We start from the raw sequence: 27,181 nt of genomic DNA on the forward strand, positions 1-27,181 counted from the left end.
CAGGCGACTCGGGGCGACGGGGAGCGGCGCTCGCGCGGGCCTCGCGCGCTTCTTCAGTCGTCACCGTCACCACCACCAACAGCAGCAGCAGCACGAAGCTGCCACAAACAACAAGACGTGGTGGGTGGTGGTGTTCTAAGTCAGGGCGGCCGAGCAGTCTTGCGACGAGGTGGACGGGGGGGAGGGTCTTCTCGTATTGGGGTTCGTCACCCATCGCCGCCACCATCAGGTCGACTCGTGAGTTGAAGGAGGCGGAGGAGGTGAGAAAGAGAGAAAGTAGCCGCCGCCGCTGATGATGATGTTGCTGATGATGATGTTGCTGATGATGTTGTTGATGGTGTTATTTATGATGATGATGTTGTTGATGTTGTTATTTATGATGATGATGATGTTGTTGATGTTGATGATGTTGTTGATATTGTTGATGTTGATATTGATGATGTTGATATTGATGATGATGTTGTTGATGATGATGTGCAATCTGGAAAGAGTTCTAGACGATGCACGTTGTTGGGGTTCGCCGACGTGCGATGGCAAATGGCAAAAATCCGCTCGCCCAACTCGGGGGCGAGAATTGTTCATTCCCTCCCGTCGCCTCGTCTCAAGTGTCCATTACAGCTGCAGCTGCTGGTGGTGGTGGTGGTGCTAGTGGTGGTGGGTGAAGCAGCTGGTGGTGCTAGTGGTTGTGGTCTAAAGCAGAGCTTGGTCTATTCACAATGTGTCCACGGTGTTTGTTGTAGCGACGTTGGTGGGAGCGGTCGTAAGTTTCGGAATTGTTGAGATCCAACATTGATGGATGGATGGATGATGCCGGTTTTGAAATCATTGATGTGGCGTCATTCAATACACGTCGCAGTATCATCGATGTCCACCCCTTATCAGTGCCCCTGCCTTATTACGGACAAATTCAGACCCTTATTGGTCACCCCGTGGGCCTCATACACCTCAACGTTCAACCTATAAAGTCCCATCACAAGGGAGACACACAAACACATTGACACGTGTTGAAACGGATGTAGGCCGCCTTTATCTGGAAACTCAAATGTCCTGTACAAGAATACAGGGTAAAACGTAATGGGTTGACAGCTAAGCAGTGTACAATCGACGACTGTGCGATGATTTGAAACATTCGAATATATTATAGAGTGAGAGATTGTAACACTTAAGTTTTGGTGAGCATTGTACAGTCAACATCATTGGCATATTTCGTTAAACTGCACTTCAATGTCAATACGGTCGACAGCAAAGCGTGGATATTGAAAGTAAAAGTTATTGCTAGTAACATTGTTTATGATGCATTCTTCACTTTGATCGTTCGAATTCATGACATTGATACCATTCATGACAGCGCCTCAATAGCATTAGTGAACAGAGCGTGCTTATATTAATATTATTAACTAACTAACGTTAATGAGTATACGTATAAGCACCCATACGAGTATAACATTAACAACAATTACACTAATTAACATCGATGTCATTCATAACAACACGTTAATGACACACATATTATTATAACAGATCAATTGTTGAAAACAAAAATCACACGCTTGATGCGTCTTATCAGTTGTTTATAACGGTTTACACTGTGTTCTGCACCAATAGACCTGATGAATAGTAACACAAATCTATACATATTGCACACAAGTGTATATTATTCGGGCGGGGGTGGTTTGAAGTTTTGCTTTTGCTGTGTGATGACCCATCTGCGTTTCTTCCCCAGCCACTGAAACTGCTGAGCATGCACCACGGCCATGCAAACTGGATGCACTCATTTCGGTTGCGTCCCCATTCTCCAAATGTCCACGTTTTCGATCCGCACGTCACGGCAGCTAAGTTGTGCACCGATGAATAGAAAACAAAACTCAACCCCTGTCCATTCCTTGTCCGTGGCACAGCCTCATCTCTCCATCGTCGTTGCCTGCCCCGTGGTTCGTTGCCGTGGCGATTGGAGGCCGAGCGTCTTAGCGTCCCACGAGGTGAGGGGGGTGGACAGACAACCGAGTGAGCTGCCACCATGGGATCGGACTTGGGCTGTGGGTGGTTGTTGGGCTGGGAGGCCTTGGGGCTGCAGGGTGCCCTGGTGGCAGCGCTGGGGCTGTCCCTGAGCGTATGGCTCACCATTCTGCTCGTCTTCATCATTGTGCCCGCCACCTTCGGCATCTCCTTCGGCATCCGGACGATCTACATGCGCAGCCTGCTCAAGATATTCGAGGTGAGGGTGAACGGTCTGCGGGAAAACATATCGCAGACCTGCGTCTGAGTCCGCAGTAGCAGGCAGCAATGTTCCCCCTGGCTATGCCACTGAGTGTTCATCATGTGACGGTTAAAACTTAAATTGTAGATCCTAATTAAACCATAGGCCAAACTGCACACCAATCAAATACCATGCTACATAGCATACTATGGCATGCACCACAACACTACCCCACCACATCACACACCGGCTACACACCATACAGCAATACTACAAAACAAAGATCCCCCGTTTAGCCTGTAACAGACTGTTGGGGCAAGTGCTGTTAGCGAGTAGCACCTATGAAGGCCGGTATGGCGCACCTCGGGGGTAGGTGACCAGAACCACGCCCGGCCACCTTTGTCTACCTAGTGGTGATGTTAACCTACTGCACTAGGTACTCATTTGAGTCTGAGTCGACGGAGGGGAGGCCCGGGACCAGTTCATATAATCGTCACTGGTGTTGGCCGCGAGCGGGAATCGAACTCGGGTCGCTGGGTTCGTAGCGCAGCGTAGCGCTAACCGCAACACCACTGCTCTCTAATACTACAGAACACTCAAGTACACACGATTTGCCACACTGCATCTCCCCCATAAACCACTCGCACAATTGCCCACACTGCACAGTCACATGGCCCTTATCCACAATGATTACAGTGTGGGATCCAATCTCTGCAACGTTGGTTTAAAAAATGATGGTCGAAAAACTGCTGGAAGGAAGAACGAACGATTAAGATGGTTGCAGTTAATGTATTTTGCTTTTATGGCTAAATTTCTGTAAATTAGTATTTGGAATGTGGAATGATTTCACATTTTCAGAGCTGTTATGTGTAGTCTTATAATTGTGCAAGACATTACAAACACCATCCCAGGAGGTGACTGTTATTACAGACTAGTACAGTAGCTTCATTCTAACAAGTCTCTTGACGCATCCAATAATTTCACTTATAACGAGTGCAGGATACGTACAGTTCCTATCTGCACACTCCTTCCCGATTCCTCTTCCCCTGTTTAAGCAACAAGTACTCTTATGGGAAGAGAGCGAATTCCCTTCAGAGCAAACGGTGGTTGGGTCTTGGTAGGGGGATTCCTTTTTCCTTGACGATCCCTTTTTAAAAGGAGCGCCTTCCGGCAGCGACCCCATGAACTGTTTTGTTTGGACCAGCGAATGCCACTTGACAAGTCGTCATCCCCGTTTATCCAGTCGTCATCGCATTCTTTATGTGCAATGTTTATCCTAACGCCTCCGCCTGCAGGCTTTACTTTACTCGCGGGATGGCTCGTAAGCGTATCGCCAAACTCACCCAAATCTGAATTTAAGAAAGTTTTTTTTGCCGTTCTTCCGATTTACAAAACCCTGGCACTTAAATCTAACTGTTAAACATGCCTCTTGTTCAACAGCACGTGAGAAAATGTGTACATATTTCTACATATGAAGTCGTCCTATTTTGGATGCATTTGAATATTCACCCTGGTTTGCGAATAAAGGAGCCAACTTTGCAAGCTGTTGCTGTCACTTGAATGAGTGCAGCTGCATTGTATACTGGTAATGAATAATGTGCATCAATGAACAGATGTCAAGCCTCAGTCCATGTGTTTTGTCTGCTAGAGCAGTACTGCAACAGTTAGCCCCCTGCGATATGAGCCCGGCGACCCGAGTTCAATTCCCACTCATAGCCAACACCAGTGACGATTATCTGAGTCGGTCCTAGGCCTCCCCTAGGTCGACTCGGCCTCAATTGAGTACTTGGTGTGGTGTGTAAACATTGGCGCTCGGGAGTAAGAAGGCAGCTCTCGTCATGGTGCTGGCCACCCACCCCCTCGTGCGCCATGCCGGCTTTCATAGGTGCTTGCACACAGCACTTGCCTCAAGAGTCTGTTACAGGCTATAAAAGAGATATTTGCATTTGTTAGACCCCCGTCCAACCTCGTCCAACTTCACAGGCATGCGTTACGGTCTAACAACAAAGTCTGAACTATGAAATCAGTTCCCTGTTGATTGAATAACCCTGTCATTGAAGCCGAACATGTTTTTGTGAAACATGCAGACAATTTAGCAAACATGTGTACAGTATAACTATATAAATTGTATGTATATGAATGATGTATCATAACATCTACAGAAAATTGTAAACACTTGGCAACTGTTTTTTGGCTACCATTCAGGAGTAAAAAATCAGCGTATTCAGCTGTTGAAGTATTTTTCCAAGGCGTTGTCACTTTTGTTCCTTTAAAACATTGCATAATTGCCATGTGTCAGATGCTGTTAAAGCTCTTTACAGTAGGTTGTACCCTGTGGGCGAGGATGACGAGGTCGACGTTTGCATCTGTAAAGCAATCCGGGCACACAATTGCATCTTTATTGGTCCTACGAAAAAAAATCCTGTGTGTCGCAAGGCAGACGCACAGGCGATGGGCACACCCCATGGCATCGAGCGACACGTGGATCGGGTTTTTGTCGGAAGTGCGGGAGTGGCGGAGTCACCGTTTGGTCCACCACGACTCACCGTTGCCCCACGCGCAGTTCCCCGTACGGATCTTGCGTGTGAATCACCGTGGCGCAATGGGCTTTTGCGTGCTTTGCCATGGCGTAACCTCGTGACGTGTGTGTCCTTGCAGTGGGCCACCTTGAGGATAGAGCGTGGCATCAAGGAATCGAAGCACAAGGCATACAATACCAACTCCAATGGTGAGTGGGTGCCCACTGCTTACCAAACACCCACCCCCCTCCCCCCGATGTTTTCCAATTGAAAGAGTTTCCTATGCACGTGTCCAATGCGTTAATAGTGATAAAAACGCCCTTTGTTTAAGCCAATAAATGTCACGATGAGTCTCAAGCCTCATTTTCAGGAGTTTCCTGCTTTGGGATGTTAGGTCAATGCCATTGATAAGTGTTTTGATACTCATCGAGTTATTCTTGGTGATGAAACTCAACTTTTGTGCTTGTGTTCAATGCAATATAGGTTATGAATTATAATCTGACAGCCGGTAACTTTTTTGCTATAGAATTAAGAACAGGGAGACGTTTCACAGGCGTCTGCGTACGTCCAACCATTCGGTGACTTTCAGAAGAGTCTCGACAAGTGCGAGAAGAGTTGTAACCAGAACTCAACTCGGAATAATGTTCTTGTTGGTCGTGCTTGTGGTGTTATTTTCGCTTTCACACGGTGTCGTGTTTTACTTGTGTATTATACACATTGTAATTGAGTTAACTTGAGTTCTATTAAACTAATTGGTGTAAACGTGATCTTGCATAAGCGTTTGGTCCGCAGCACGGACTGTTGTTGTTGTATTTTCACACTCTTACGATAATCTGGGAAATGTATTTTGGGGAAAATCACACCAGACTTCCTTTCACGAGCAGATCTGTGGCCTTTAATGAGGTGTACAATGAATAACCGCCTAAGTAAGGCACAAACTAAATTATTGCAGTACAATCATTTAAACTGTGGGCACAGCTGCTAGTTCTTTTATGGCGATTGCTTCTGAAGTGCTTGATAAATGACGCAGCCGTCACCGACTTGTTTTAACATTTGTACAGTCATTCAAATGTGAATATCGTGGCATGCTTTTTTATAGCTTGTGAAATAATAATACCTCATTGTTGAAACTGCTGTAGGATTAACGTTCTTTAAATTCGTTGTTTCTTACCTGCCAATGGCATGTCTCTTCTGCATTACTCACACATCTGATTCATCTGAGTTAATAATTTATGATAAAAAATAAATTCAAGATTGTAAATATGTATGGCTGTGATGGTGACACCAAGTAATTGTTTTATTATTATTGTGTACCATTAAAATAAACGTTTATGTAACATCACTGTAATAACTGTTCACAGGTCGGTAGTATTTAATGCTTTTTATGGCTTGCTAACTTCTCATTTAGAGTCAGCTATAAAAAATACTCACTTAAAAAGACTTCACACATTCTCCTTTTAGCAGGTGGCTTATAAAATGCCGCCATTGCAATTCTTAACACTTTGTGTTGAACGCACTTCACAAGCACTTTTTTAAGTCAACATACATACAGGGTGATTCGGGATAGAGGTGGCGTAGAAGGAACCGGCGACCGTATCTCTCGAAAAATTGCAGACATACCTGCCCTCGATTTAAAGCTTTCGTGACTGCAGGGATTCATCGTCTTGGTTCCTTCGGTGAAGTCACGTAGAAGGAAAATAATAAAATAATAAAAATAAAACATAAAATTATTCTCACGACGTTTCGGCCACAACGCAAGCAGCCGTCTTCAGGTGGAGAATAGGTCTGTCAAGTAGACAGTCTACTTATTTTCCTTCTACGTGACTTTACCGAAAGAACCAAGACGATACCTGCCCTCCTCGAACGCAAGTCAAAATCAGAACATTCTAATTTTGGCTATAAAGTTCTTTCACAGATGTCCAGTAGTTTCACAGATGTCCAGTCGTGCTTTTGGGATGCCAGAAAAGTCGTCGTTTGTCGCAGGAATCCTCGTCAAGGTGGAGGAGAGCAGCCTGGAGGAGGAGATCGCCAAGGGGCGGCTGGCAGTGGGCGGGGAGCCGGCGCCCGAGTTCGGCCTCGCCGACACGTTCTACTTCTGCCGCAAGGGCCTGGAGGCCATCGTTGAGGACGACGTGACCAAGCGCTTCACGGCCGAGGAGATCGAGTCGTGGAACCTGCTCACTCGCACCAACAACTACTTCCAGTACATTAGCGTGCGTCTCACCGTCCTGTGGGGCCTCGGCGTCGCCGTGAGATACGGCTTCCTGCTGCCACTACGGTCAGTGCCCCCTCCACCTACCCCCTCCCCCCACGCCTCTCACCCCTGGGGCCTCGGGATTCTGAGGGTCCATCAAAAATACATAACGATTTATAATGTTCGAGTACCTCCGATTAGCACAGTTGGCTACGTACGGTGTGAAAGAAGTTCAAGGGTTAGGAATGGAATACGGCCGAGAGGACGTCCACCAGGGAGATGGATGTGCAGGTGCTGGGTGGATTGTTGGAGGTGGCGACCTCTTGGTGAGACCTTCCAGGAGTGCATTAACCATGGCTGATGTTGATGATGTTTGAGAATGCACGATGATAAAATTCTATAGGTAATTTGGAAATAAAGCCATAGTATCACAATATGTATACCTACCAGTTGTGTCAAAATGTGAAAATCTCTGTTAACGTGAACTTTGAATTAGCTGTGAAATTTGTATTGAACATTGAAAAACAGGAACTGAATTTATCAAGGTAAATAGCAATGGGAGCGTTTGACATCGAGCATAAGTTGTTGTAAAACAGCAAGGGGAAGGAATTGAATAAACAGAGGGGCCTCCAAACTAACAGACCTGGGTCCCCCATTAAATGTAAATCTGGCCCTGCCTGTATCTGTTGCGATGTGCACTCTCTCCTTTTTTTATTGTAGCTGGGAGCACAATGTATTTTTACACGTAGTACACACCGATTAAACACGTTCTTCTTTCGGCACTTTGCCATGTTAATTTTTCACCGCTAATTTCACCTTCTTGAATGCGCCCCAATATGTTCTCGTCCATTTCTTTCATCATTGTGAGCTCAGTCCACCTTCAATAACTATCCTAGATCCACGTATTCTGCTGTGCCTTATGGATCAGAAGCAGAAAAGGTTAAGGAAACGGAAGAAGAGCTGAAAGGTGTGCATAGTAGCAGAGTGGTGCATGCTTTGAATTACATTGAGAGAGACAGAGGAACGCATGGATTTTAGAATGAATGCAGATTAAAAACATCTTCTTTACTTTTAGTGAAAGTAAATGGTCTTTTGTAGGACATCGCTAGAAGAGATGATTGCCGGCGGTTGAGAATAATGATGGAGTCACAGCCAAGGGAGGAAATGCGCCAGAAAATACTTCCATTGCAAAGATGGAGCAATGAAATCAGATCATATGCAGATGCTTGGTGGATTGGATCATGGCAAAACCATGAGTGATGGTGATGGATTTGGGAGGTCTTCATTCAGCAGTGGATTAATTGGGGATATTGATGATGAAGAATTTTAAATGTCAGCTAATTTTTGGATTCAACTGGCCATGTGATGCAATCGTTATCATTCCCATTCCGCAATAGTTTAACTCCTGGTGGAACGTTATCCCTTTGATTTGTTTTTTTTGTCTGATTTATTTCTGTGAGTACTTTCCTTTGCACTTTCCTTTGCAAGGAAAGTACTAGCAGAAAGTCAATAAATGTGGTTCTATGGATCGACTCGCCCCACCATAGGAATGTGGAATTTTAACCACTATCTTGCCGCTGTCAATAGGATATGTGCACCACCGCATGCTCATGAATAATTGGGAAACCACTCTTGACTATTTTCCTTTTAAGTGGGCAACCACTAATGTCCCCCTTCCACTGGCACATATCAGCCGAGCCCTCGCAGGGTCTCGCCGTACAGGTTGTTTTAGACTTGTGATATGCCGTGCCGTGAACAGACCATGATACAACTTGGTCTGACAAGACCATTGAATTTAAAGTAGAACCCCTCTTAACGACGGTGATTGGTTCCACAAAACTGGTCGTTGAGTGATTTGGTCCTTAAGCGAGTATAGGAAATACATGTTAAAAGCTTAATTTGTTCCGATAGCATCGAATGTTACCTTTTTTCACCCAAGAAATGTATATTATCAATTTTAAACAATGGATATTAATATATAAAGATACTACCAAAATTATAAACACATAATATTAAAAGAAACATGGTTGATCAATGCATTAATTGATTTTTACTGTACCTACAACAGCCTGTCGTTACCAAGGGAATAGTTGATAAGAGAACACATTTGGCTCTACGGAAGCCCGTCGTTATTTGTTAACAGGGGTGGTCATTAAGATAATCTACTGTACCTCAGAACCCAGTTAGGCCAAGGGCAGAGTTTAATAACAACGTTCGGCGTGCGTGACATCAGTACACCGTGAGGAAAGATGGAACTGCAACATGGCATCGCCACTCCACACCATGCAAAGGATGCGATGTCAGCAGCACAAACTTGGCTTTCTGCAGTGGAAAAACAACCTGTGGCTCCTGACCCGTGAAGGGCCTGCCTGGGAACAGTCCTGGCATGGCTTGGATGTGGCAGTGAAAAAGGGGTATATACGAAGGCACCGAGCTCTGTTCTTTGTCAGGTCAAGGTCCCAGTGCCCATCGGTGGGCAGTGTCAACATGACTCTGATCGTTCGCTCGGTCTGCTTTAAATTTTCTCATCTGTTTGTGCAAATCCTCATAGATGGGTATTGCTAAAGATGTTCGTGTTTGCGTGGTACAGTAATTGCTTTTCCCCATAATCGGACCATCAGACGTTTTGCGTGCAATGGTGACTTTGGAAAAATATATAATCCGTGGTGTTTTTTTCTCTTTGTTTAATCTGGTTTGTGCTCCCCAGGACAGAAAACCACAGGAGAGAGATGCATAACTTTCTCGTTGAGCATTACTCCTCAATTCTGACCACCAACTACATTAATTGTATTCAATTCTTGCCCTAATGTGCGGTTTGGCAAACAATTATTTAAGATTGCTGGTCCGGGCATGTTATTGAAGGAATGCAAAACCCAGGTCTAGTGCTGCGCACTGCCACCTGCCACATCAAACAGGTGGTCTGTGGTGGGTGCATGGCTTTTGGCAAGATTAGGTAATAAACTAAATAATAGTGTTTCACTGAAATTAGTGGCCACGATGGTCTGGGAGATTCTTAACACACGTGGTCATGAGAAGCGTTTTTGCTGAACATTCCAACTCGCACCTATCCTCAAACTGGCCGGGTTAACGTTGCTTTTATTGGTGCTGTTCTGTCAACTCGTGCTCATTTTTATTTCCCTTCAGGGTGACTTTGGCATTTATCGGCATTGGCTGGCTGGTGGTCAGCACTACGGTTCTCGGCTATTTCCCCGAGGGCAAGTGAGTACCCACACTTGTGTACGGTTGACTTCGCACCCTGGTCCAATTAACATTAACAGCACCTGTATGTTTGTATGTTGAACTTCTTTCTCACCATACGTAGCCAACCGTGATAATCGGAGGTGTAGGGTAAGGACAACAAACTAAACACAAATCATAAAAAAAAATAGTTTAAAAAAACATAGCTTCAGTGGCTTCCTAATGTTAGAAGGAAGAGCGTTCGAAACGGCCGCATAAGTACATCTGGAAGCGCGCGAAGTAGTGATCGTCTTTGTTGAATGGTTTACCAAAAGCTTCTGCGAGTATAACCGGAATTTGCTTGATGGTTTATGCCCTCTTGTCTGTGGAGGCTGGGTACAGCCGCTGTTAACGATGAAAGTAGAATTGCACCCAAACCAGACCCATGTTTAACTTATTATTTGGTTCTTTCGGTTAAGTCACGTCTAAAGATAAAATAATAAATTAAATTAAATAATAGAATACGACGTTTCGATTGCAACACAAGCAATCATCATCAGGTATAATGAAATAGCGACATAATATCTAACCAGAAAACTATAGACAGACATTAGCAGACAGATATCACCAAGATACATACATAGCGAGAGCAACACAGGTAACAGAGAGGGGTGATCGTCTCTGTGGGGTGGCCTTAAATAGACAGAGGGGGGGGCGGAGGCAGAGAGAGGGAGGGGGGTTAGAGAAAAAATTAGCATATCAATGAGTGGTCCACAAAACGTGGTGTTTAACTTGCTTCGCACTTTACGGTTGTCAACGAGTAGGGGGGCTTATAATGTAGGAGGAAGCCGCACATTTTTTCACCTTCAAAACTTATAAGCAAGCTGTCCGCTTGAAAATTAATAGGGTAATAATGCAACAATGCATTGATATAAGCTGATAAAAGTTTGTTTTCACGCTTCCTTCTTGCTTGCATCCAACTGTGCATGTAATATAAGATTTATTCATAATCAACTTTTTGGGTTAGATTGCGTTATTTATAAATGTGTCGTAACCCTCCACCACCCGACACGGCCAATCAGCAAAAAAGTGTCACGTTGACAAAAGACAAATAGTTCACTACTTTAGCCCACCGGTGTGTTGAAGAGTGAATCCAGGTATATGCACGTGGTATACAATTTTAGTGAGACAGTAAAATTGAGACAGTAAAATTGTATAGAAGAAAGTATGGCATTAGTATCCCAAATTCTGACAATTTATCGAATTACTGGTGGGGTGAGTGAATCTGTATATGCCATTGCCTGCTGTGGAGTGTGCATCGATTAAATTGATACATACCTTGAATTGCGTCTAAGAATAGATTACTTACACTTCGTCAAAATAATATTTCCAATGTGTCGATGCTAATGAGCAAATGTGATGGAGCAAATGAGAAAGTTAATACAATGAAATGGGGAAAAAAGCAGACAAAAAGATGATTATTACATTTAATCGTGATCCTGAATCTTGACAATTCATTAAGTTGCCAGATAAGTGAATCGTTACATGGCTTTTGTCAAAATATTTAGTTTTGAAGAGTTGGTGTAATGGGACCTCCTTTGCCAGTACCAAAATATGAGAATAGGTTTTCCCCTTTTTTCTGGCAACAAAACAGCTGTGTTAAGATGTTAAAACACCAACTTGAAACCTTTTGCAAGGAATCATGTCTGCATATTATGTAATAGACTTGACAAGTGTTTTTGTTCATGCTCAATGTCCCTCTCCAGTGAACCTTAAGGCAGACTCTGTCTTATACTGTTTAGTAATGCATCCTTGCTTACTAGCAGTGCTACTCATTAAGCAACTTTTGGGGGTTTTGGCTTCAGTTTTGCGGCTGAGAGAGTGCCTAAATGTGTTTGCAGTATAGCTGGCTGTATGGAAGAAAACGTATTTGATAATAAAAAATGTTTATTTGTATATGTAATGGAGTACAGCAATCGCTTTCTCTCTTAGAGAGAGAACGACTCGGGGGGGGGGGGGGAGGCGTGAAGAGAAACCACAGACGAGCAGGAGAGATAGCAGCAGGCAGTAAGCTGGAACCAAATTATCTTGAAAGCTCTGCGTTTTTTGTATATTAAGGTGTTTTCTGCCAATGCATCGGTGTTAACATGTGGGAGGAAATCGGAGCACCCGGAGAAAAAACGTGGGAAAAGTCGGCATGTAATAATTTGTTGATTCTAAAATTGTATTTAAATTTGTAAACTAGGAAATACATGCTTCAAATGGTATGTGTTGCAGTTTATTGCAGTCATTTATTGACATTTTCTGGAATTGTAAGAATATATTCGGGACCCACAGTTCTGCTCTCTCCTATATAGGAACGATGATGAGATGTTTTTTTGTCCAGATGCATTCTGCCTGTGTGGCTTACATCCAGGTGATGTTAGGCCTTGGGATGTGACTGAATGTACCAAGCTAAGTCCATGTTAGTGCTGCCTTGGTGCTTGAATATATTGCAATATAGAGATGAGGTCCAAAGGCTAGTCCTCTTGATACTGTGCATCTTAATTAAAAACCTTTGTTGAATCCTTGCCATGAAAAAAACTTACCAACTCTTCAGCTGTTGGTGTCATTCTCAACGCTGTTTGTTGTTTTAAGTGAGTAAATTCTGAGGGCCTTTTTTCAGATGATATTTCCATCATCTCAAAGCATTTTCCACTGTTGGCATTAGCAGCTGCCTGGAGTCACCCTTTTTCTCGGGCCGGCCTGCCTGTCGCAGCAACTTTGTACACGGTGCATTTGTTGAAGTAATTGGCACATTCTGAATTCTGGAAATGAGTTCGCATAAACATTACAAGTAGGACCGACCCCATCCCCCTTTGAATGAGCTTCGAGAGTCATTGTGGCTTTACTGGACAACATTGCTTTGATATCCATAATCGAGGCTTTTTTTTGGGTTTGATCGCTTAACCACCACCCGACACAGCCGATTAGTAAGATTTGTCACGGAAACAAAACGGCTCAAATTCGTTACTCCTAGTGTGAACCCAAAACATTTATAATTGGCGTACGACATTTCACTGGTAATTACAACCAGCCTCATCATGCGAAAGCCAGATTTGTGGATAAATACTTGATAGATATTAATATTAGTATAACTTTATGCCTGCTTGGCTAAAAAAACTTATAGCCAAATGTGAAGGGCTCATCCTCATTTGTTGCGATGTCATTCTTTACAGCATGTTGTTCGACTCAATTATTATTTTTTTGACCCAGAAAATAATGTCCTTCAAAGATATATATACACACAACACAATCTGAATTTAATCAGGTTTTACAAAAGGCAATTTTTGGAAATAATATAATTGGATGGCATCATGATGACATCACTGCAATGCATCGTCTTTGTGAGTTGACAATGCATGGTGGGTGGAAAAACTGCATCTTTCCAAAAATGTCAGGTCAAAGGGAAATTTGGTCAATATGTGTATGAAATACAATCTCTCATATTTTGTCTTTGCTTAAAATGTGAAATCATCGCTTTCGAAGGCTTCAGAAGGTAGCCATGCTAACCACCATATGCAGACATCAGAGGTCATTGCAGCAACATTCTGTCTTGTACTGTACTTCTATGCTACTACATTTTTGCTCCCTGCCTTTACTGACACTCAGCAGTGTTGATAAATATGGCAAAATAACTCCCACAACCGGATGGCGTGGGTGAGGCCCTTATCAGCAGGGCTGTACATGACTTTTGTGAAGTGTGAATCTCTGGTGATACTCTTCGAGAAAAGGTAAAAACAGCAACAATTTGAGGCAAATGCAAGTGGGCTCAAGCAAAAAGCTTGACTCCCCCTCCTCCACCACCTTCAATCCCGCTTCTGTTGCTGTAACGTGGGTCTGTGAGTGTACGTGTGGCAGCGGATGTCTGAATTCTCTCTACCCGCCTGTCTCACAGGATGAAGGAGTGGCTGAGCGATCAAGTTCATCTCATGAGCATGAGGATCTGTGCCCGCGCCCTCACTGCGATCATCTCCTACCACAATCGGTGACCGCCGCAGCTCGACTCGCCAATTGTTTCTCGTTTGGGATTCTGTCGGCTGTCATTGGCATGACCAGATTATTATTAGAAAAAAAAATTACAATGATCAATTCAGAAATGTTAAAATTGAGAGGGAACCTGCAAAAACTTGGTAACCCATATCTATTCTAGATTTGAAGCTTTCGTGACTGCAAGGATTCATATTCTTCGGTTTTTTCGGTAAAGTCACGTAGGTAAAACATTAAAATTAATAAAAATAAAATAAAAATCACGACGTTTCGGAGGCAACACAAGCTTCCGTCTTCAGGTGGCTGTGACGGTTCCACCTGAAGACGGAAGCTTGTGTTGCCTCCGAAACGTCGTGATTTTTATTTTATTTTACTTTTATTAATTTTAATGTTTTACCTACGTGACGTTACCGAAAAAACCTAAGAATATGAACCCATATCTATATTTATATTCTTGGTTTTTTCGGTAAAGTCACAAGGGAAATAATAAAAATAAAACAATAAAATTTTCATAACGTTTCGGCCACAACGTAAGCAGCCATCCACAGATGACAGCTGTCTTTCCGACAGCTCTGTTTCTTCACCTGAGGACGGCTGCTTGCGTTGTGGCTGAAATGTCGTGAGAATTTAAATTGTATTATGTTTTATTTTTATTATTTTATTATTTCCCTTCTACGTGACTTTACGGAAATAAACAAGAAGATGAATCCCCGCAGTCACGAGAGCTTTAAATCGAAATCTATATCTATGTTAGATACGCCATTTTGTCTTCATTAAGATAAAATTCTGACGTCTATTGTACCATCTCCCCACAGATAGCTGCACAATTAACGTGATAATTCACCCACTTTGTCAACTTGTATGTATGTTGAACTTCTTTCGCATCCTACATAGCCAACCGTGCTTATCGCAGGTGCGGGGAAAGGACAACAAACTCAACTTAAACTGCTCACATTCAACACAATCCTACTTTTCTGGACTTGAAGTTTTTGTGAGGTTTAAAAATATATATGTCACCACATGCCCCTTAATTATCATATATATTTCCTCGTAGGACGTGGATGTAATATATATACTTCTGAGTAAATCGTCTTGTGTTTATATTTCTAGTCATTGTAATGTTAGTCTTGTTGCTATATTAATCACCCGGTTACAGTTTTAGATTCCTAATCCAGTGACATCATAAGACGCCTATTTTAGTCACGGTGTCGTCAAGTGAGCTGGTTCTGTGTTCACGAGGCACCTGCGGTACATCTCGACAAACCATACTTTTAATCCTCTTTTAGGGAGTGAGTTTTTGGCTTGAAGTAATGATTTAAACAGCTCCCATGAACTACATTTTACAGTGGTTTAGGTCCAGCCAACACATAGTTGGACATGAAGTCAGAGAACAAATGGTGATGCTGAATGCAGGAAACGACTTTTTTAAATTAAATGTAGAAACCAACCCACGCCTTTGTACTGCAGCAGGATGAGGACCAGTGTACATTTCTCTTTATTTTAAAAGTTTTGTGCGTGATGCTAGTGGTGCATGTTTGCTCGTGGTGTTTGTTTTTTGTGCTTTGTACGATTGTGTGCGCACATCTCCTTCTCCTTCGTCAGGGGGGAAACTTGTCAAAGTTTTACAGTCGTATTGGCACAGCCGACATGTAGCTGTATGTGAAACCTGAGCACAAATGGTGACAATGAACACAGGAAACGACTTTAAAAATAAATATATATGAACTGACTTACGTACCATAACAGTATGAAGGTCGGTGTTCGTTTGCTTTAGAAAATGCTTGCGTGTGATGCTAATGGGATGCGTTTTCTTGGGGGTGCTTTGTCTGTGCTTGTTTGTGCGATTGTGTCTGCTTCATTAGGGAGAACATGCCAAAGAAAGGTGGAATCTGTGTTGCCAACCACACATCACCGATCGATGTCATTATCTTGGCCAATGACCGTTGTTACGCCATGGTATGAACGCACTGCTGCAATTCCTACCAACAACCACCACTTTCTCGCTTGAATCTGGTGGATATAATCCACGTTCTTTTTTTTTACCAGAAGCTGCATTGGTACAGCTGTTGTTTACATTGTAGCATGATCTGCTGGCCACTTCTGGGAAGTTAAGATAAGATGAAACGTTCGTGTCAGCTCTTGCTAATGGAAATGCTTGTTTCAAAGAAAGCAGGTCTTGGATATATTTAACAAATGCAAATATCATTGGATTGATTAGAAAACCTGCATCATCCAAATTCAGCTGTGGGAATGCAACTGAAATAACGATTAGCATGGTTGGCTACGTACGGTGCGAAAGAAGTTCAACATACATAGTGTGCCTCATTTCCCTTGGTGTAATTTGAACCCGATACGTGATGGTTGTGTAACTTATTGAATGTGTTGGTGGTAGGTGGGGCAGAAACACGGTGGCCTCATGGGGGTCATACAGAGGGCCATCGTGAAGGCCTGCCCCCATGTCTTTTTTGAGCGTTCTGAGATCAAGGACCGGAATCTGGTCACCAAAAGGTACCTTTCATTTGATCGTTTGTTGTCAGTAATAGATGGGGGGTTTTTTATTACAAGACCGGCGCGCTAAAGTGTGAACAGCTTACTTGGAAATATTATTGATGCGCCTACAATTAATCAATTTAAGCGGATATTGAATAGATTATTTTCAGATGCCACACGATTAACTCAAATGAAGTGGAAAAAAAAACACGTTTTAACTTTTCAGTTTTTGCTCTTTCCTTCGTTATGTATATTATTTATATCGTGGCTTTTTTTTTTTTACATTGGTCAGCAACCACTTCCTTAACGAGTAATATTTTCAAATAAACCCTGTGCTCTGGCACGTCAATGTGTACTGCAAGAGAGGTGTGGTATTACATATTATTAAATGATGATGATGAAAAGTATAAAGTGAATTATCTTTTTGTTCGACATTGGGTATAGTGTTTGTTTACCTTGCAACATGGTTAGGCATTTAAGTGAAGACATTTTTCATCTTAGGTTTAGTTCACACTATTCATACAATTGTACTTGAATCTGTGATAAAACCAGACCTTTATTTGAGAATAGTTTCTAGCTTTTAACAACAACAAAATCAGCAAAGTGCCCCTAAAGTTACATTTTAAACATTTGATGGCAATATCTGAGAAATTGTATGATATATAAAAAACAATCTCCACACATTCCAGAGGTTTTTCTCACACTTAAGTCCACATAAGAGACAATAATTATTTCCAACCATTGCACTTAGGTGATCGTTTTTTGGGTACAACATGTGTATTCGCCATTGCCTATAACTTCTGGTTGTGTGTTCTTATTTCAGGCTAAGTGAACATGTGGCCAACAAGAATAAGCTTCCAATACTCATCTTTCCTGAAGGTGTTTGTTTCACCACAATATCATATTGTTTTTTTTAATTACTTTTTGAAATAAACATTTATTTTATTCCTTTCGATACTTTTTTGTCAGTGTGCACATTTTTCGCCGAACTAAATACCATTTAATTATACTCTTTGGTTTTTTCGGTAAAGTCACGTAGGTAAAAAACAAAATAAATGAAAACAACTAAATTAAATCACGACATTTCGGGTGCAACATAAGCGTCCTTCAGGTGCGGACAACGTAGCTAAAGCACAACTGCTTAAGCACAACCACTTAAGCACAACTGCTTAAGTGTGTCTCAGAGATGGCTTCGTAATTTAATTTAGTTTTCATTTATTTTATTATTTTACCTAAGTGACTTTACCGAAAAACCCAAAGATTATGAATCATTGCAGTCACGAAAACTTCAAACCATTTAATTCTGCAGCTATGCCTCTGGCTCAAGAGAGCCAACGTTAAACATCTTGATCCAATTAAATGATTGTGTTGCATAACGTATTCATGTTAAGTAAATAAAGCAAGCAGCAGGAAACTAATTTTCTATCATAATTTGAATCCTCTTTAATTGGTCATATATATATTGTTTTTCACAGAAGTTCACGTTACTTTTTATAAGTAAAAGCACACTATTATCGAATATATTATCCAGACATAGCCCATAAACAGATGTGCCCAGTGACAGAGATGGTGGTGGGGTCCCATTGACTGGCAGAGTGAATTTCCTGCCTCGATACATTCGGCTGATGGAGTTGCGTGTTTGTGTGTGTGTGAACCAGGAACCTGCATCAACAACACATCGGTCATGATGTTCAAGAAGGGAAGCTTTGAAATCCAAGGGACAATCTACCCTGTGGCCATCAAGGTATGAATCATAAATAACTTTTTTCCTATGACACATCACTTGGAATGTACCAGATCTCGCCAAATCTCGAAAGCTAAGCAGAGTTAAGCCTGAATCGTGCTTGGACCACGTTGTGGTCAGCAGCGGGTAGAGCAGAACAAGCCATCGTTGTAAGGTACTTCTATCCTCCCATCTCTGTTCTTCGTCTTCACTAGCCCACACTGACGAGCGAAATAAAGTCCGGTCAAATAACTGCCATGATCCGCACGGCGTTCAAACATCCTAGTCCAACAGTACAATTTAAAAAAGGGCTTTACATGGATATATGTTCAAGTCCAGTCTCATGTCATTCATGGATATGCCACAGCGACACTTTCAGTTATGTTAATGTGTGGTCATGAATGTGTCTTTAGTATATTCATTGTCATATGTATGTATGTTGAACTTCTTTCACACTGTACGTAGCCAACCATGCTAATCAGAGGTGCGGAGGAAGTACAACAAATTAAAGACGAATAGGAGTTCGGCATATTGTGCAATTGTGTGTAGACCTCTACAAATTAGGTTTTCAATTCTTCGGCTAATCGGATAACACAAAAATTGTAGGTAACGAAGTCTCACCTCTGTTCCCAATGGACGGAAGGGGATGGGTGGCGCTTGCTCACGTTATCGGCATCATCGGTCATGTCACGGTAGACGTGGCTTCTTGGGGGGTTCCTCACCTCCCAGAAGGAGTCGGTCGGCCGCCAACAATACATGGGGCTCGAGTAATTGTCCACGAAAAGACATAAGATGACTACAATTTGAGTCTATTAATCGCCACCGCTGTAATCATGCATGTGTGTTCGTCTGCGCCGCTTGACAGTACGACCCGCAGTTTGGAGATGCTTTCTGGAACAGCAGCAAGTACGGCATGGTGAACTACCTTCTGAGGATGATGAGCAGCTGGGCCATAGTGTGCAACGTCTGGTACCTTCCCCCCATGACGCGCAGGGTAAATTTGTTTTCACTTGTATCTTTGATCGAGCTTGCGTTTGTGTTTTTTAATAAATCGCCATGGGGTGAGCCTTGACAGAATAGCTGACAAATTATCGCAGTGGAAATGAGGGGGAGCAATGTGTTGTTTTACCACCCAAAAAAGATCTGGTGTACAGTTTGGTCCACCAGCCTCCGGATAAGTGTTTTCCAACGGCATCTGATCAGCACTTAACACTCTTCTCAACATTGCAGTGTTAAGATGTTCAAACACTAAATTAATACCAATTGCAAGGCATCATGTCTGCATTAACCACACATACTTGTGGTAAAACATGCAAACAAACATGCTATCATAATATATGCATTTTAAAGTTTATTATTATATTTTTTCAGTATTTTGATACTGGCAAAAAGGTCCCATAGATATGACATGCTAATATACACATTAACAAATATTGTTTATATATATTGAAACTCGCTGATGAAAAGATAACTGATTTGCACACGACGATAATGATGATGATGATGACGATGTATCGCCATTTGCTCTGTGCATTGCCCGGCGTGCGTGCCCTGCAGGAGGATGAGGACGCGGTGCAGTTTGCCAATCGCGTTAAGGCCGAGATCGCCAGCCAGGGCGGCCTCGTCGACTTGCTGTGGTAAACGGCACTCGACAACTCGCACGTTGCAATCCCATTTCATTACTTTTCCCCTGCTAAGCCTGGCCAACTGGTAAATTACCATCTCGCCATGGTGGCGAGATGTTATCTGCATCCCCTGGCATGCATCAGTTCGTGGGTTCGATCCCGACCCTGACGCTTGTATATTTGGAGTTTGCATGTTCTCCCCGTGGTTGCGTGGAATTTTCCCCAGGTCCTCCGGTTTTTCCCTCCACATTTAGAAACAGGCGCTTAGAGTATTTGACTGTTGTACATTTCTACATGATAAACCACTTTGTTGACCTATCATTTGTGGCCAGGTCACTTCTGAAAAAGAGCTGTATAGCTCAGTGGGCCTTACCTGGTTAAAATAAAAATCGTTTAATCGTTCTTTTTGATGTACGTGTTTAGCCCTTTGTAACCATGTCCATGTCGGCACCACGCTCAACATCCGTGAGCTACAAAGCGGCTGCTCGGGCCACAGCTTGGCGCAGTGCTCCGTCACCTCGGTCGCTGAGGGTTCGGTGTCGGTGTGCCTCCGCAGGGACGGTGGCCTCAAGAGGGGCAAAGTCAAAAACACATTCAAGGAAGAGCAGCAGAAGCAGTACAGCAAGACCATCTGTGGGGAGCCCGGCGAGCAGGGCACCTCATGACACCGGTGCCACGCGTACCCTCCACACACCAGCACTCTTCCTGCACTGGCCGTGTCCACCTCCATCACATCGGCACCGCCCTCACTCCAGCACACACCGCACGAGGCCCCCCCCACTGACCTCCCACCAGCACTTGCATTCTATGTTACACCTCTGTCTCTGTTATCCCTCGATGCTACAACTACAGCTGTATTGCTCGCAGTCGGCGGTACAGGCTGCCTTTACCCTGTTCGCGGTAGATGTGCGTCACCACTTTAATAGCACTCCAAGTATAACAGAATAGCCTTGGCTTTCAAAATGCTTCACCTGCATTCTGTAGCTGGCACTCCACACCAGTACTGCACACGCTGCACACACTGCACCGGTACGCGCGCACACATACACACGCACATGCCACCGCGTGTGAGTGGCATAGCCTGCACTGTGGTCTGCCCTACCCTAACCTTGCGTTGCCTGTACACCATCGGGCCCCTCTGCGCTGGGTGTGGTCACTGGCCTTGAAGAGTCGTAACACTACATGTTTTCAGTTGTGTAAATTATGTGCGGTGCAACAACACTAGGTGATTACAAGTTCTTAAAGTGCAACTGCGTTTTTTTATATTAATATTTGTCCGGTCACGAGTTTGTGCGTGTGTTTGTTTGGTGGCAAAATTGATCGATTCATGATCATTATGGGGATATCTTGGTGAGGCACGCATGCAGACCTACACCTGCGAACGTACAAGTACACATGTGCACAAAATAAGGCGGGTGCCCTGAAGAGATCACAGCTGCTCACTTGTTACAGACCTGGCAACCTTATAAAAGAAAACTATGAATTTGAAGGTAACAAATACTGTATGTATGTGTGAACTTCTTTCGCACCGTACGTAGCCAACCGTACTTAGCGGAGGCGCGGAAATACTGGATAGATATACATACGCACAGTCGCTTAGAACCTGTCGTAGCCATATTTTAACTATTTTGTACCTTTTTGATTCTGAAATGGTCCCCAACAGTCGAGAAACTGATGTATAGTTTTCCCATAATGGTGAGGATTGAAACAAAAATATTACGGACCAAGATAAAGTTGAAGCTTTTGATTTGTTTACAAATCGCACCCATAGCTTGCGTTCACGCAGTTGTGTATATAGCTTCAAATCAATCAGCACTCGTTCATGGGTGCATTTTGGTTCACACGCGACGATAATCGTACCCATCTTGAGTATCCACAAGTGCGTGCTTGCCGTCACCACACACATGCACAAAAAAGATGACGTATATATACACTCGTAACGCTAGTTCACAAATGACATGAAGTCCTACCCATGGATACATACGATCAGATGTTTGTGGCAAAAAAGACGTCTGAATCCTAAGCGTTAGCAGTGCAAATGTTTACAGGAAGACAGCCCGTTAATCCGCACATCCGTGAAAGCGCTACAAGCCCACCTGCAGGCTTGCTATTGAAATGCATTAATTGGTGTTAGTCTTTGGCCCTCCCAACCACTTCGTGGTCTTCTCGAGGGCTTATAGCTTTGGGAAGTAATTTAACAGAAAGATGGGGGGGAAGGTATGGAAGTCCACGTCAATTTTCGACTTTAATGTTTCCAGTGGGAATATTGTGGAGAGGTTGTTTCGCTCGTATCTTTTTTTAAGGGCCATGACTTGCGGTCTGATTTAAATTGAATGGATTCTGGGGTCAGAGCTGGTGGTGGCATCCATCTCAAGTGCATTGGGTTCACAGCGACAAAGACAATAATTTGAAGAGTAATGAAAAGGTCTGAGATGTCAAACAAATTGAGCATTCCATGGCAGGCCATAACGCATGTAGTGATTTGACTGCAGAGTACTATGGAAGCTTGTGAAAGTTGTGACGTCTGTGAGTAAATCCTATGTCAATCTTGACCAATAGCCAGCCAGCTCGTGCAACTGTCTTCGCCACATTCAGTAGATGACTACTGCACATTTCGGTACATGAGTACAGGGTTCCCTTGTGAGCTTTTTAAAATGTGTGGTTTCCACTTTGGTGGTTCGAGTTATACACCCGCGACTGTGAGTTATCGACGGTGAATAACCTCCCCTACTTCTTTGCCTTGCTTCAAATGGTGGTTTTTTTTGCTCTTTCTAACAAATATTGAGCTTTCACAAAGCAATGTTTAGAGAGTGAAAACAGAGCCCAGAGAAAGACCGAGTGTGCGAAGGGCGGCATCAGCTTAGACTGAGATCTTTCATGCTTGCCATGCGTTGTGTTGCACATAGCGTGCAATCTGAAAACAACATTGCATGGGAAACAACCCAGAATGCATTCACGCTCGTCCCAACAATTGCTGCTGTGTACAACTACAGCCATCAAGAAGAAGGAGTCTCGGTGTCTCGAGGAGTGGAAATCTGTAACGTTATTTTGTTTGTTGCTTTCAATCAGTCGTCTTGTCTCGCTGGCACTGGTGTACTGGCCAGGCCGGGTATTCTACGCAGTCCACTATGTATTTTATTTGTCACAACAACCTAATGCTTACCAATAGCGGGGTGACCTTGTACTTTGTGACGTCTATGTTTTGATTAACCTCAATAACCACACCTGTTTTGCATATACATATATATGCATAGCGGATTGCAGTGGGTATCTCAACTGAACTATTGGCATGGTATAGACATAGTTCATTCAACCATCGTGTATGGAGTGTGTGCCCTGCCTGGGGGAGAGCGAGCAACTATCCGTGTTTACTGTTTTTTTGTAGGTCTGCGGTGAAGACTATTAAGGGTGGAGCGATTCAATGAATTGTCGCAATTCAACAATCAATTACTTTCACATTGCGTTGAATAGTAGCACTCGTACTCGCTGCAGCAGTAACGGGATCCCATTGCATACAGCATATATGAATCAAATGTTCCTTCTTGCGCACATGATTTGGTTTTTGTATCGTAGGTTTAATAATTGATATTCTATGAATCGATGCATCTCTAATGTCTCGTATGTATGTTGAACTTCTTTCGCACCGTACGTAGCTAACCGTGCTAATCGGAGTTGCACACTGGCTGATTCTTGTTCGCCGTTCTCTGCCCTCTTCTGACCAAACAGACTTCATGTGCATCTGAGCCTGCCTGGATAGAGGCTGACAAATCTTCCTCCCCATTTTCTAAATAATAATATAATGCCTGAGAAGGCAAGTGATTCTGCCCAAGTCGGATGATGGCATACGTGCTGTTAGAGTATACTCTGATGTCAGGATTGCTTGCTCTAAAGCGGTTGAAGCTATGTAATATATTGTGAATGATGTGGAGTTGAATTTCGATTTAAAGCTTTCGTGACTGCAGGGATTCATCTTCTTGGTTCTTTCGGTAAAGTCACGTAGAAGGCAAATAAAATAATAAAAATAAAACATAATAAAATAATTCTCACGATGTTTCGGCCACAACGCAAGCAGCCGTCCTCAGGTGAAGAACAGGTCTGTCGGAAGAACAGAACAGGTCTGTCGGAAGAACAGGTCTGTCGGAAAGACAGCGTCTGAATGTCTTTCCGACAGACCTGTTCTTCACCTGAGGACGGCTGCTTGCGTTGTGGCCGAAACGTCGTGAGAATTATTTTATTATGTTTTATTTTATTATTTCCTTCTACGGGACTTTACCGAAAGAACCAAGAAGATGTGGAGTTGCTAAGAAACCACGAGGCAATTTCCTGATTAAGTGTTTTTTTTTATCACGATAAAAGTTTTTCATGGGTCTGTTTTTTCAACCATACGTAACAGCACCAAAATTTCAAACACGAAGGTTCTTAAGCTGTCGGGATCACAGCCAATGTCAGTTGAAATGGAATGCAGCACGCCAAGCTCAGTATTTTACTTAGGCGAGGCACCTGGCGTAGAGATTTAGGCAAATTGATGTCCTTCAACATTGTCACTGGACCGCGTGGTAAACTCAAAATCACATCGACCCTCGTCCGGTTCGAGGTTTGCAATTCATGTCAACTTTACAGCAGCGAGGATGTGAAAGGGTAAGATGTTAGATCGGCGAGTTTAAACGCACGTTAATCCGATTGGATACGATCCTATGTTGTCCGTGTGGTGCTTTATAGAATTGTTCAAGAGAATGTTATTTTTAGATTATAATTTTTTACAACGACCTCGGGGTTTTTGTGGCATTTTATGCACTTTATGTTGCCTATGATGCGGTCAACATTCAAGGTCATATTGGATTTTTTTTTTTTGGGCTTCGTTAAGTGAAGTGATGAGTGAATTTGTCCAAAAAGAGTTTGAATATTAAATACTTCCAAGTGGGAATGGGTGGTATGTGTAAAATGTTCATGATATGGAATAGTCATTTGAATTACCTGTTTTGGTCCAGGTGATTTTTTGTTTTTTTAATTAAGGAAATTCCTTCAACCTCCGTCATGTCATTTGTTTTCTCCAAGATTGTAAAAAAAAAAAAGTCTTACTTCGTGATTTCAGTGCTTGTGTTTATATCATCCCTTCCTGTTTGTGTCCCACAATGTGCATTTTTAGTTAGTCATATCATTTTGAAGCACTCAGTTTGTGGTTAATCCTGTTGTGCTTAATGTATATCAGACGTGTCAAACGATAATGCCTTAGACGTTACCCTGAACTCTTTGCTAAATCAGGTTTTCTCAAACTATAGTCAAAATGTACGTCAAGCGATGTCAAAGTTGAGCTCTCTTCTTCGACTATCAAATACCCGGGTCACGATCACACGACTACAAGCTAGGGTCAAACACCGCTATCTTGATGGGTAACAGCTGTTAACACTGCCTTCCTGTTTAGACTGCCCCCCCCCCCGCCGCCTGCTCAGCTGAGCGAGGAAAACGATCCCAAGGTTGAGCTGTACTCAGTCGTGTATTGGGTACAAGCCAGTGCAGGGCTCATCCGGCGCTCTGCATTCAGTTATTTTTGGTTTTCATAGACAAACTTCAGAAATGAATGAAGCTGAAATCTTAATCTGGTTGCCTTGCTGGCAGTGATATATGAGGAGCCGTTCGTTTTAAGAGGAGGTTATCATCGTGCATTGTTAAAGCTGCTCTTCCCGATTAAGCATCTGCTGACGGTTCTGAATTTTTATTTTTGCAACTTTGATGCTCGTGATTGTGAAAATGTTGAATTGTAATATGACCCCCTGATCCATTTTTACACCCTCAAATTGTATCCGCTACCTCTCTGTGGCCAGGTTCATGCGTGTATACATTCTGTAATATGCAAGTTGTCTTTTAGCACTGTCCCACCCTAAAATGCACCAGGAACTACGCTCACCGCTTTAGGGAATTGTGAACGGGGCGATGTACACCTACGCACACGAGTAACACTCCAAAATAAAGTCGCCAGCAATTGCGCTCGCGATGATCCAGACAGCTCCATTCCAAATGCGATACATGTACGTTATACACATTTATTTTTGCTTATAAATCAGCCAGCGTTTGCGTTGCAGGTTTCCAAGGCTGTAAATTCATTCGCGTGCACATAGCAGACGCGCACTCTTCCGGGTAGATGTCGTGGGTCCTCTAACTCAGCGGTCCCCCACCTTTTTGGCACCAGGGACCGGTTTCGTGGAAGAAATTTTTTTCACGGACCGGGGGGGGGGCGTTCATCATTGGGTCTTTTACACCTTTTCAAAGAAGCTCTCCAACGATGTTTGTTTTTTACTTATGTTGGCTACTAGGGGTTAGCAGCTTGTCGGCTTACCAACACTGTGACACAAGTGCACAGTGCTGGAAAGAAGCGCGGATGGAAGTGGTAAATAATAAAACAATGGGGGCGGGTCACGCGCGGACTCACCGCTCTCACCTCCTGCTGCTGCTGTGCGGCCCGGTTCCTAACAGGCCACGGACCGATACGGGTCTGCGGCTCGGGGGTTGGGGACCCCCTGCTCTAACTCTGCAAGGTTTAGGGTGGGACGGGGCATTATGGCCGGGAGATGGAGGAGATGAAAGCTGCTATTGCAGCTGTCCTCCGGGCACATCGACACACGTGACGTTCGCTCTGAGCACCGCGCGCGCGTGTGTAAAATTACCTGCGATTCTGCGATATTTCAGTTTGTTTACTTGCATTTCCAGTTCGGTGGAATTGACTTAATGTTTCTCATTTATTTCATTTTGGTGGGGAAGGTGGTGTTTTCCTGCCGAATCTAAAACACATTTTCAAATGGGAGATGAAATTTCAATCCGAAGCAAAATATATACAGTAAATGTGTATATACTTTATTTTGGATTCATAGAAGTAGCCTACCTAGGCATTTCTAATGGCTGTCAATTTTTTTCAAAAAATAAAACAAACCGTGCATGCAACCGATTTTTTTCTTTGCTGCGTTTTTATGGGACTGATTCAATAATAATTAAGGCGCAATGTGTTTATCATATTACGTCTAATTTTCAACAGATGTTCATATCAAGGAGCCATGGCCATTGGCTCACATCAAACACAATCTCGGAGAGGGGAAGGGGGGGGGTGGAAATCACTTTAATTTTTATCGCGTGGTTGAACATCCGCGCTGCTGTCTGACCCGCGCATGCGTTTTTGGGATGAATATCCCAGTCGTCATCTATCAATGTGTTTCAATAAAAAAAATGATCGCGAAA

The 27,181-nt window shown here is 43.2% G+C and overlaps 1 protein-coding gene across 2 annotated transcripts; it reads left to right on the forward strand.

The window, feature by feature from the left end:
* GPAT4 (glycerol-3-phosphate acyltransferase 4) lies at nt 1-27,181 on the forward strand. Of its 2 annotated transcripts, none has more exons than XM_078609713.1 (13): nt 1-120; nt 1,899-2,215; nt 4,856-4,925; nt 6,700-6,994; nt 10,055-10,129; nt 14,025-14,114; nt 15,979-16,072; nt 16,509-16,624; nt 17,430-17,485; nt 18,265-18,350; nt 19,195-19,323; nt 19,887-19,966; nt 20,511-27,181. In XM_078609713.1, exons 2-13 carry the CDS (start codon nt 2,018-2,020, stop codon nt 20,617-20,619), a joined length of 1,398 nt encoding a protein of 465 aa, XP_078465839.1. In that variant the 5' UTR covers nt 1-120; nt 1,899-2,017; the 3' UTR covers nt 20,620-27,181. The 2 variants fall into 2 exon arrangements, with proteins under 2 accessions (XP_078465839.1, XP_078465837.1); XM_078609711.1 differs by lacking the exon at nt 1-120 and adding an exon at nt 129-260.

This window comes from Lampetra planeri, chromosome 32 (assembly GCF_965212315.1).
Source record: "Lampetra planeri chromosome 32, kcLamPlan1.2.h2, whole genome shotgun sequence".
Lineage (NCBI taxonomy): Eukaryota > Metazoa > Chordata > Hyperoartia > Petromyzontiformes > Petromyzontidae > Lampetra > Lampetra planeri.

Excerpts from the sequence above, each read along its gene's own strand:
- GPAT4 (XM_078609713.1), top strand. The coding sequence starts at position 2,018 with ATGGGATCGGACTTGGGCTGTGGGTGGTTGTTGGGCTGGGAGGCCTTG. Across the intron at positions 17,486-18,264 it reads AATACTCATCTTTCCTGAAG|GAACCTGCATCAACAACACA; the intron begins GTGTTTGTTTCA and ends TGTGTGAACCAG. Across the intron at positions 19,324-19,886 it reads TTCCCCCCATGACGCGCAGG|GAGGATGAGGACGCGGTGCA; the intron begins GTAAATTTGTTT and ends CGTGCCCTGCAG.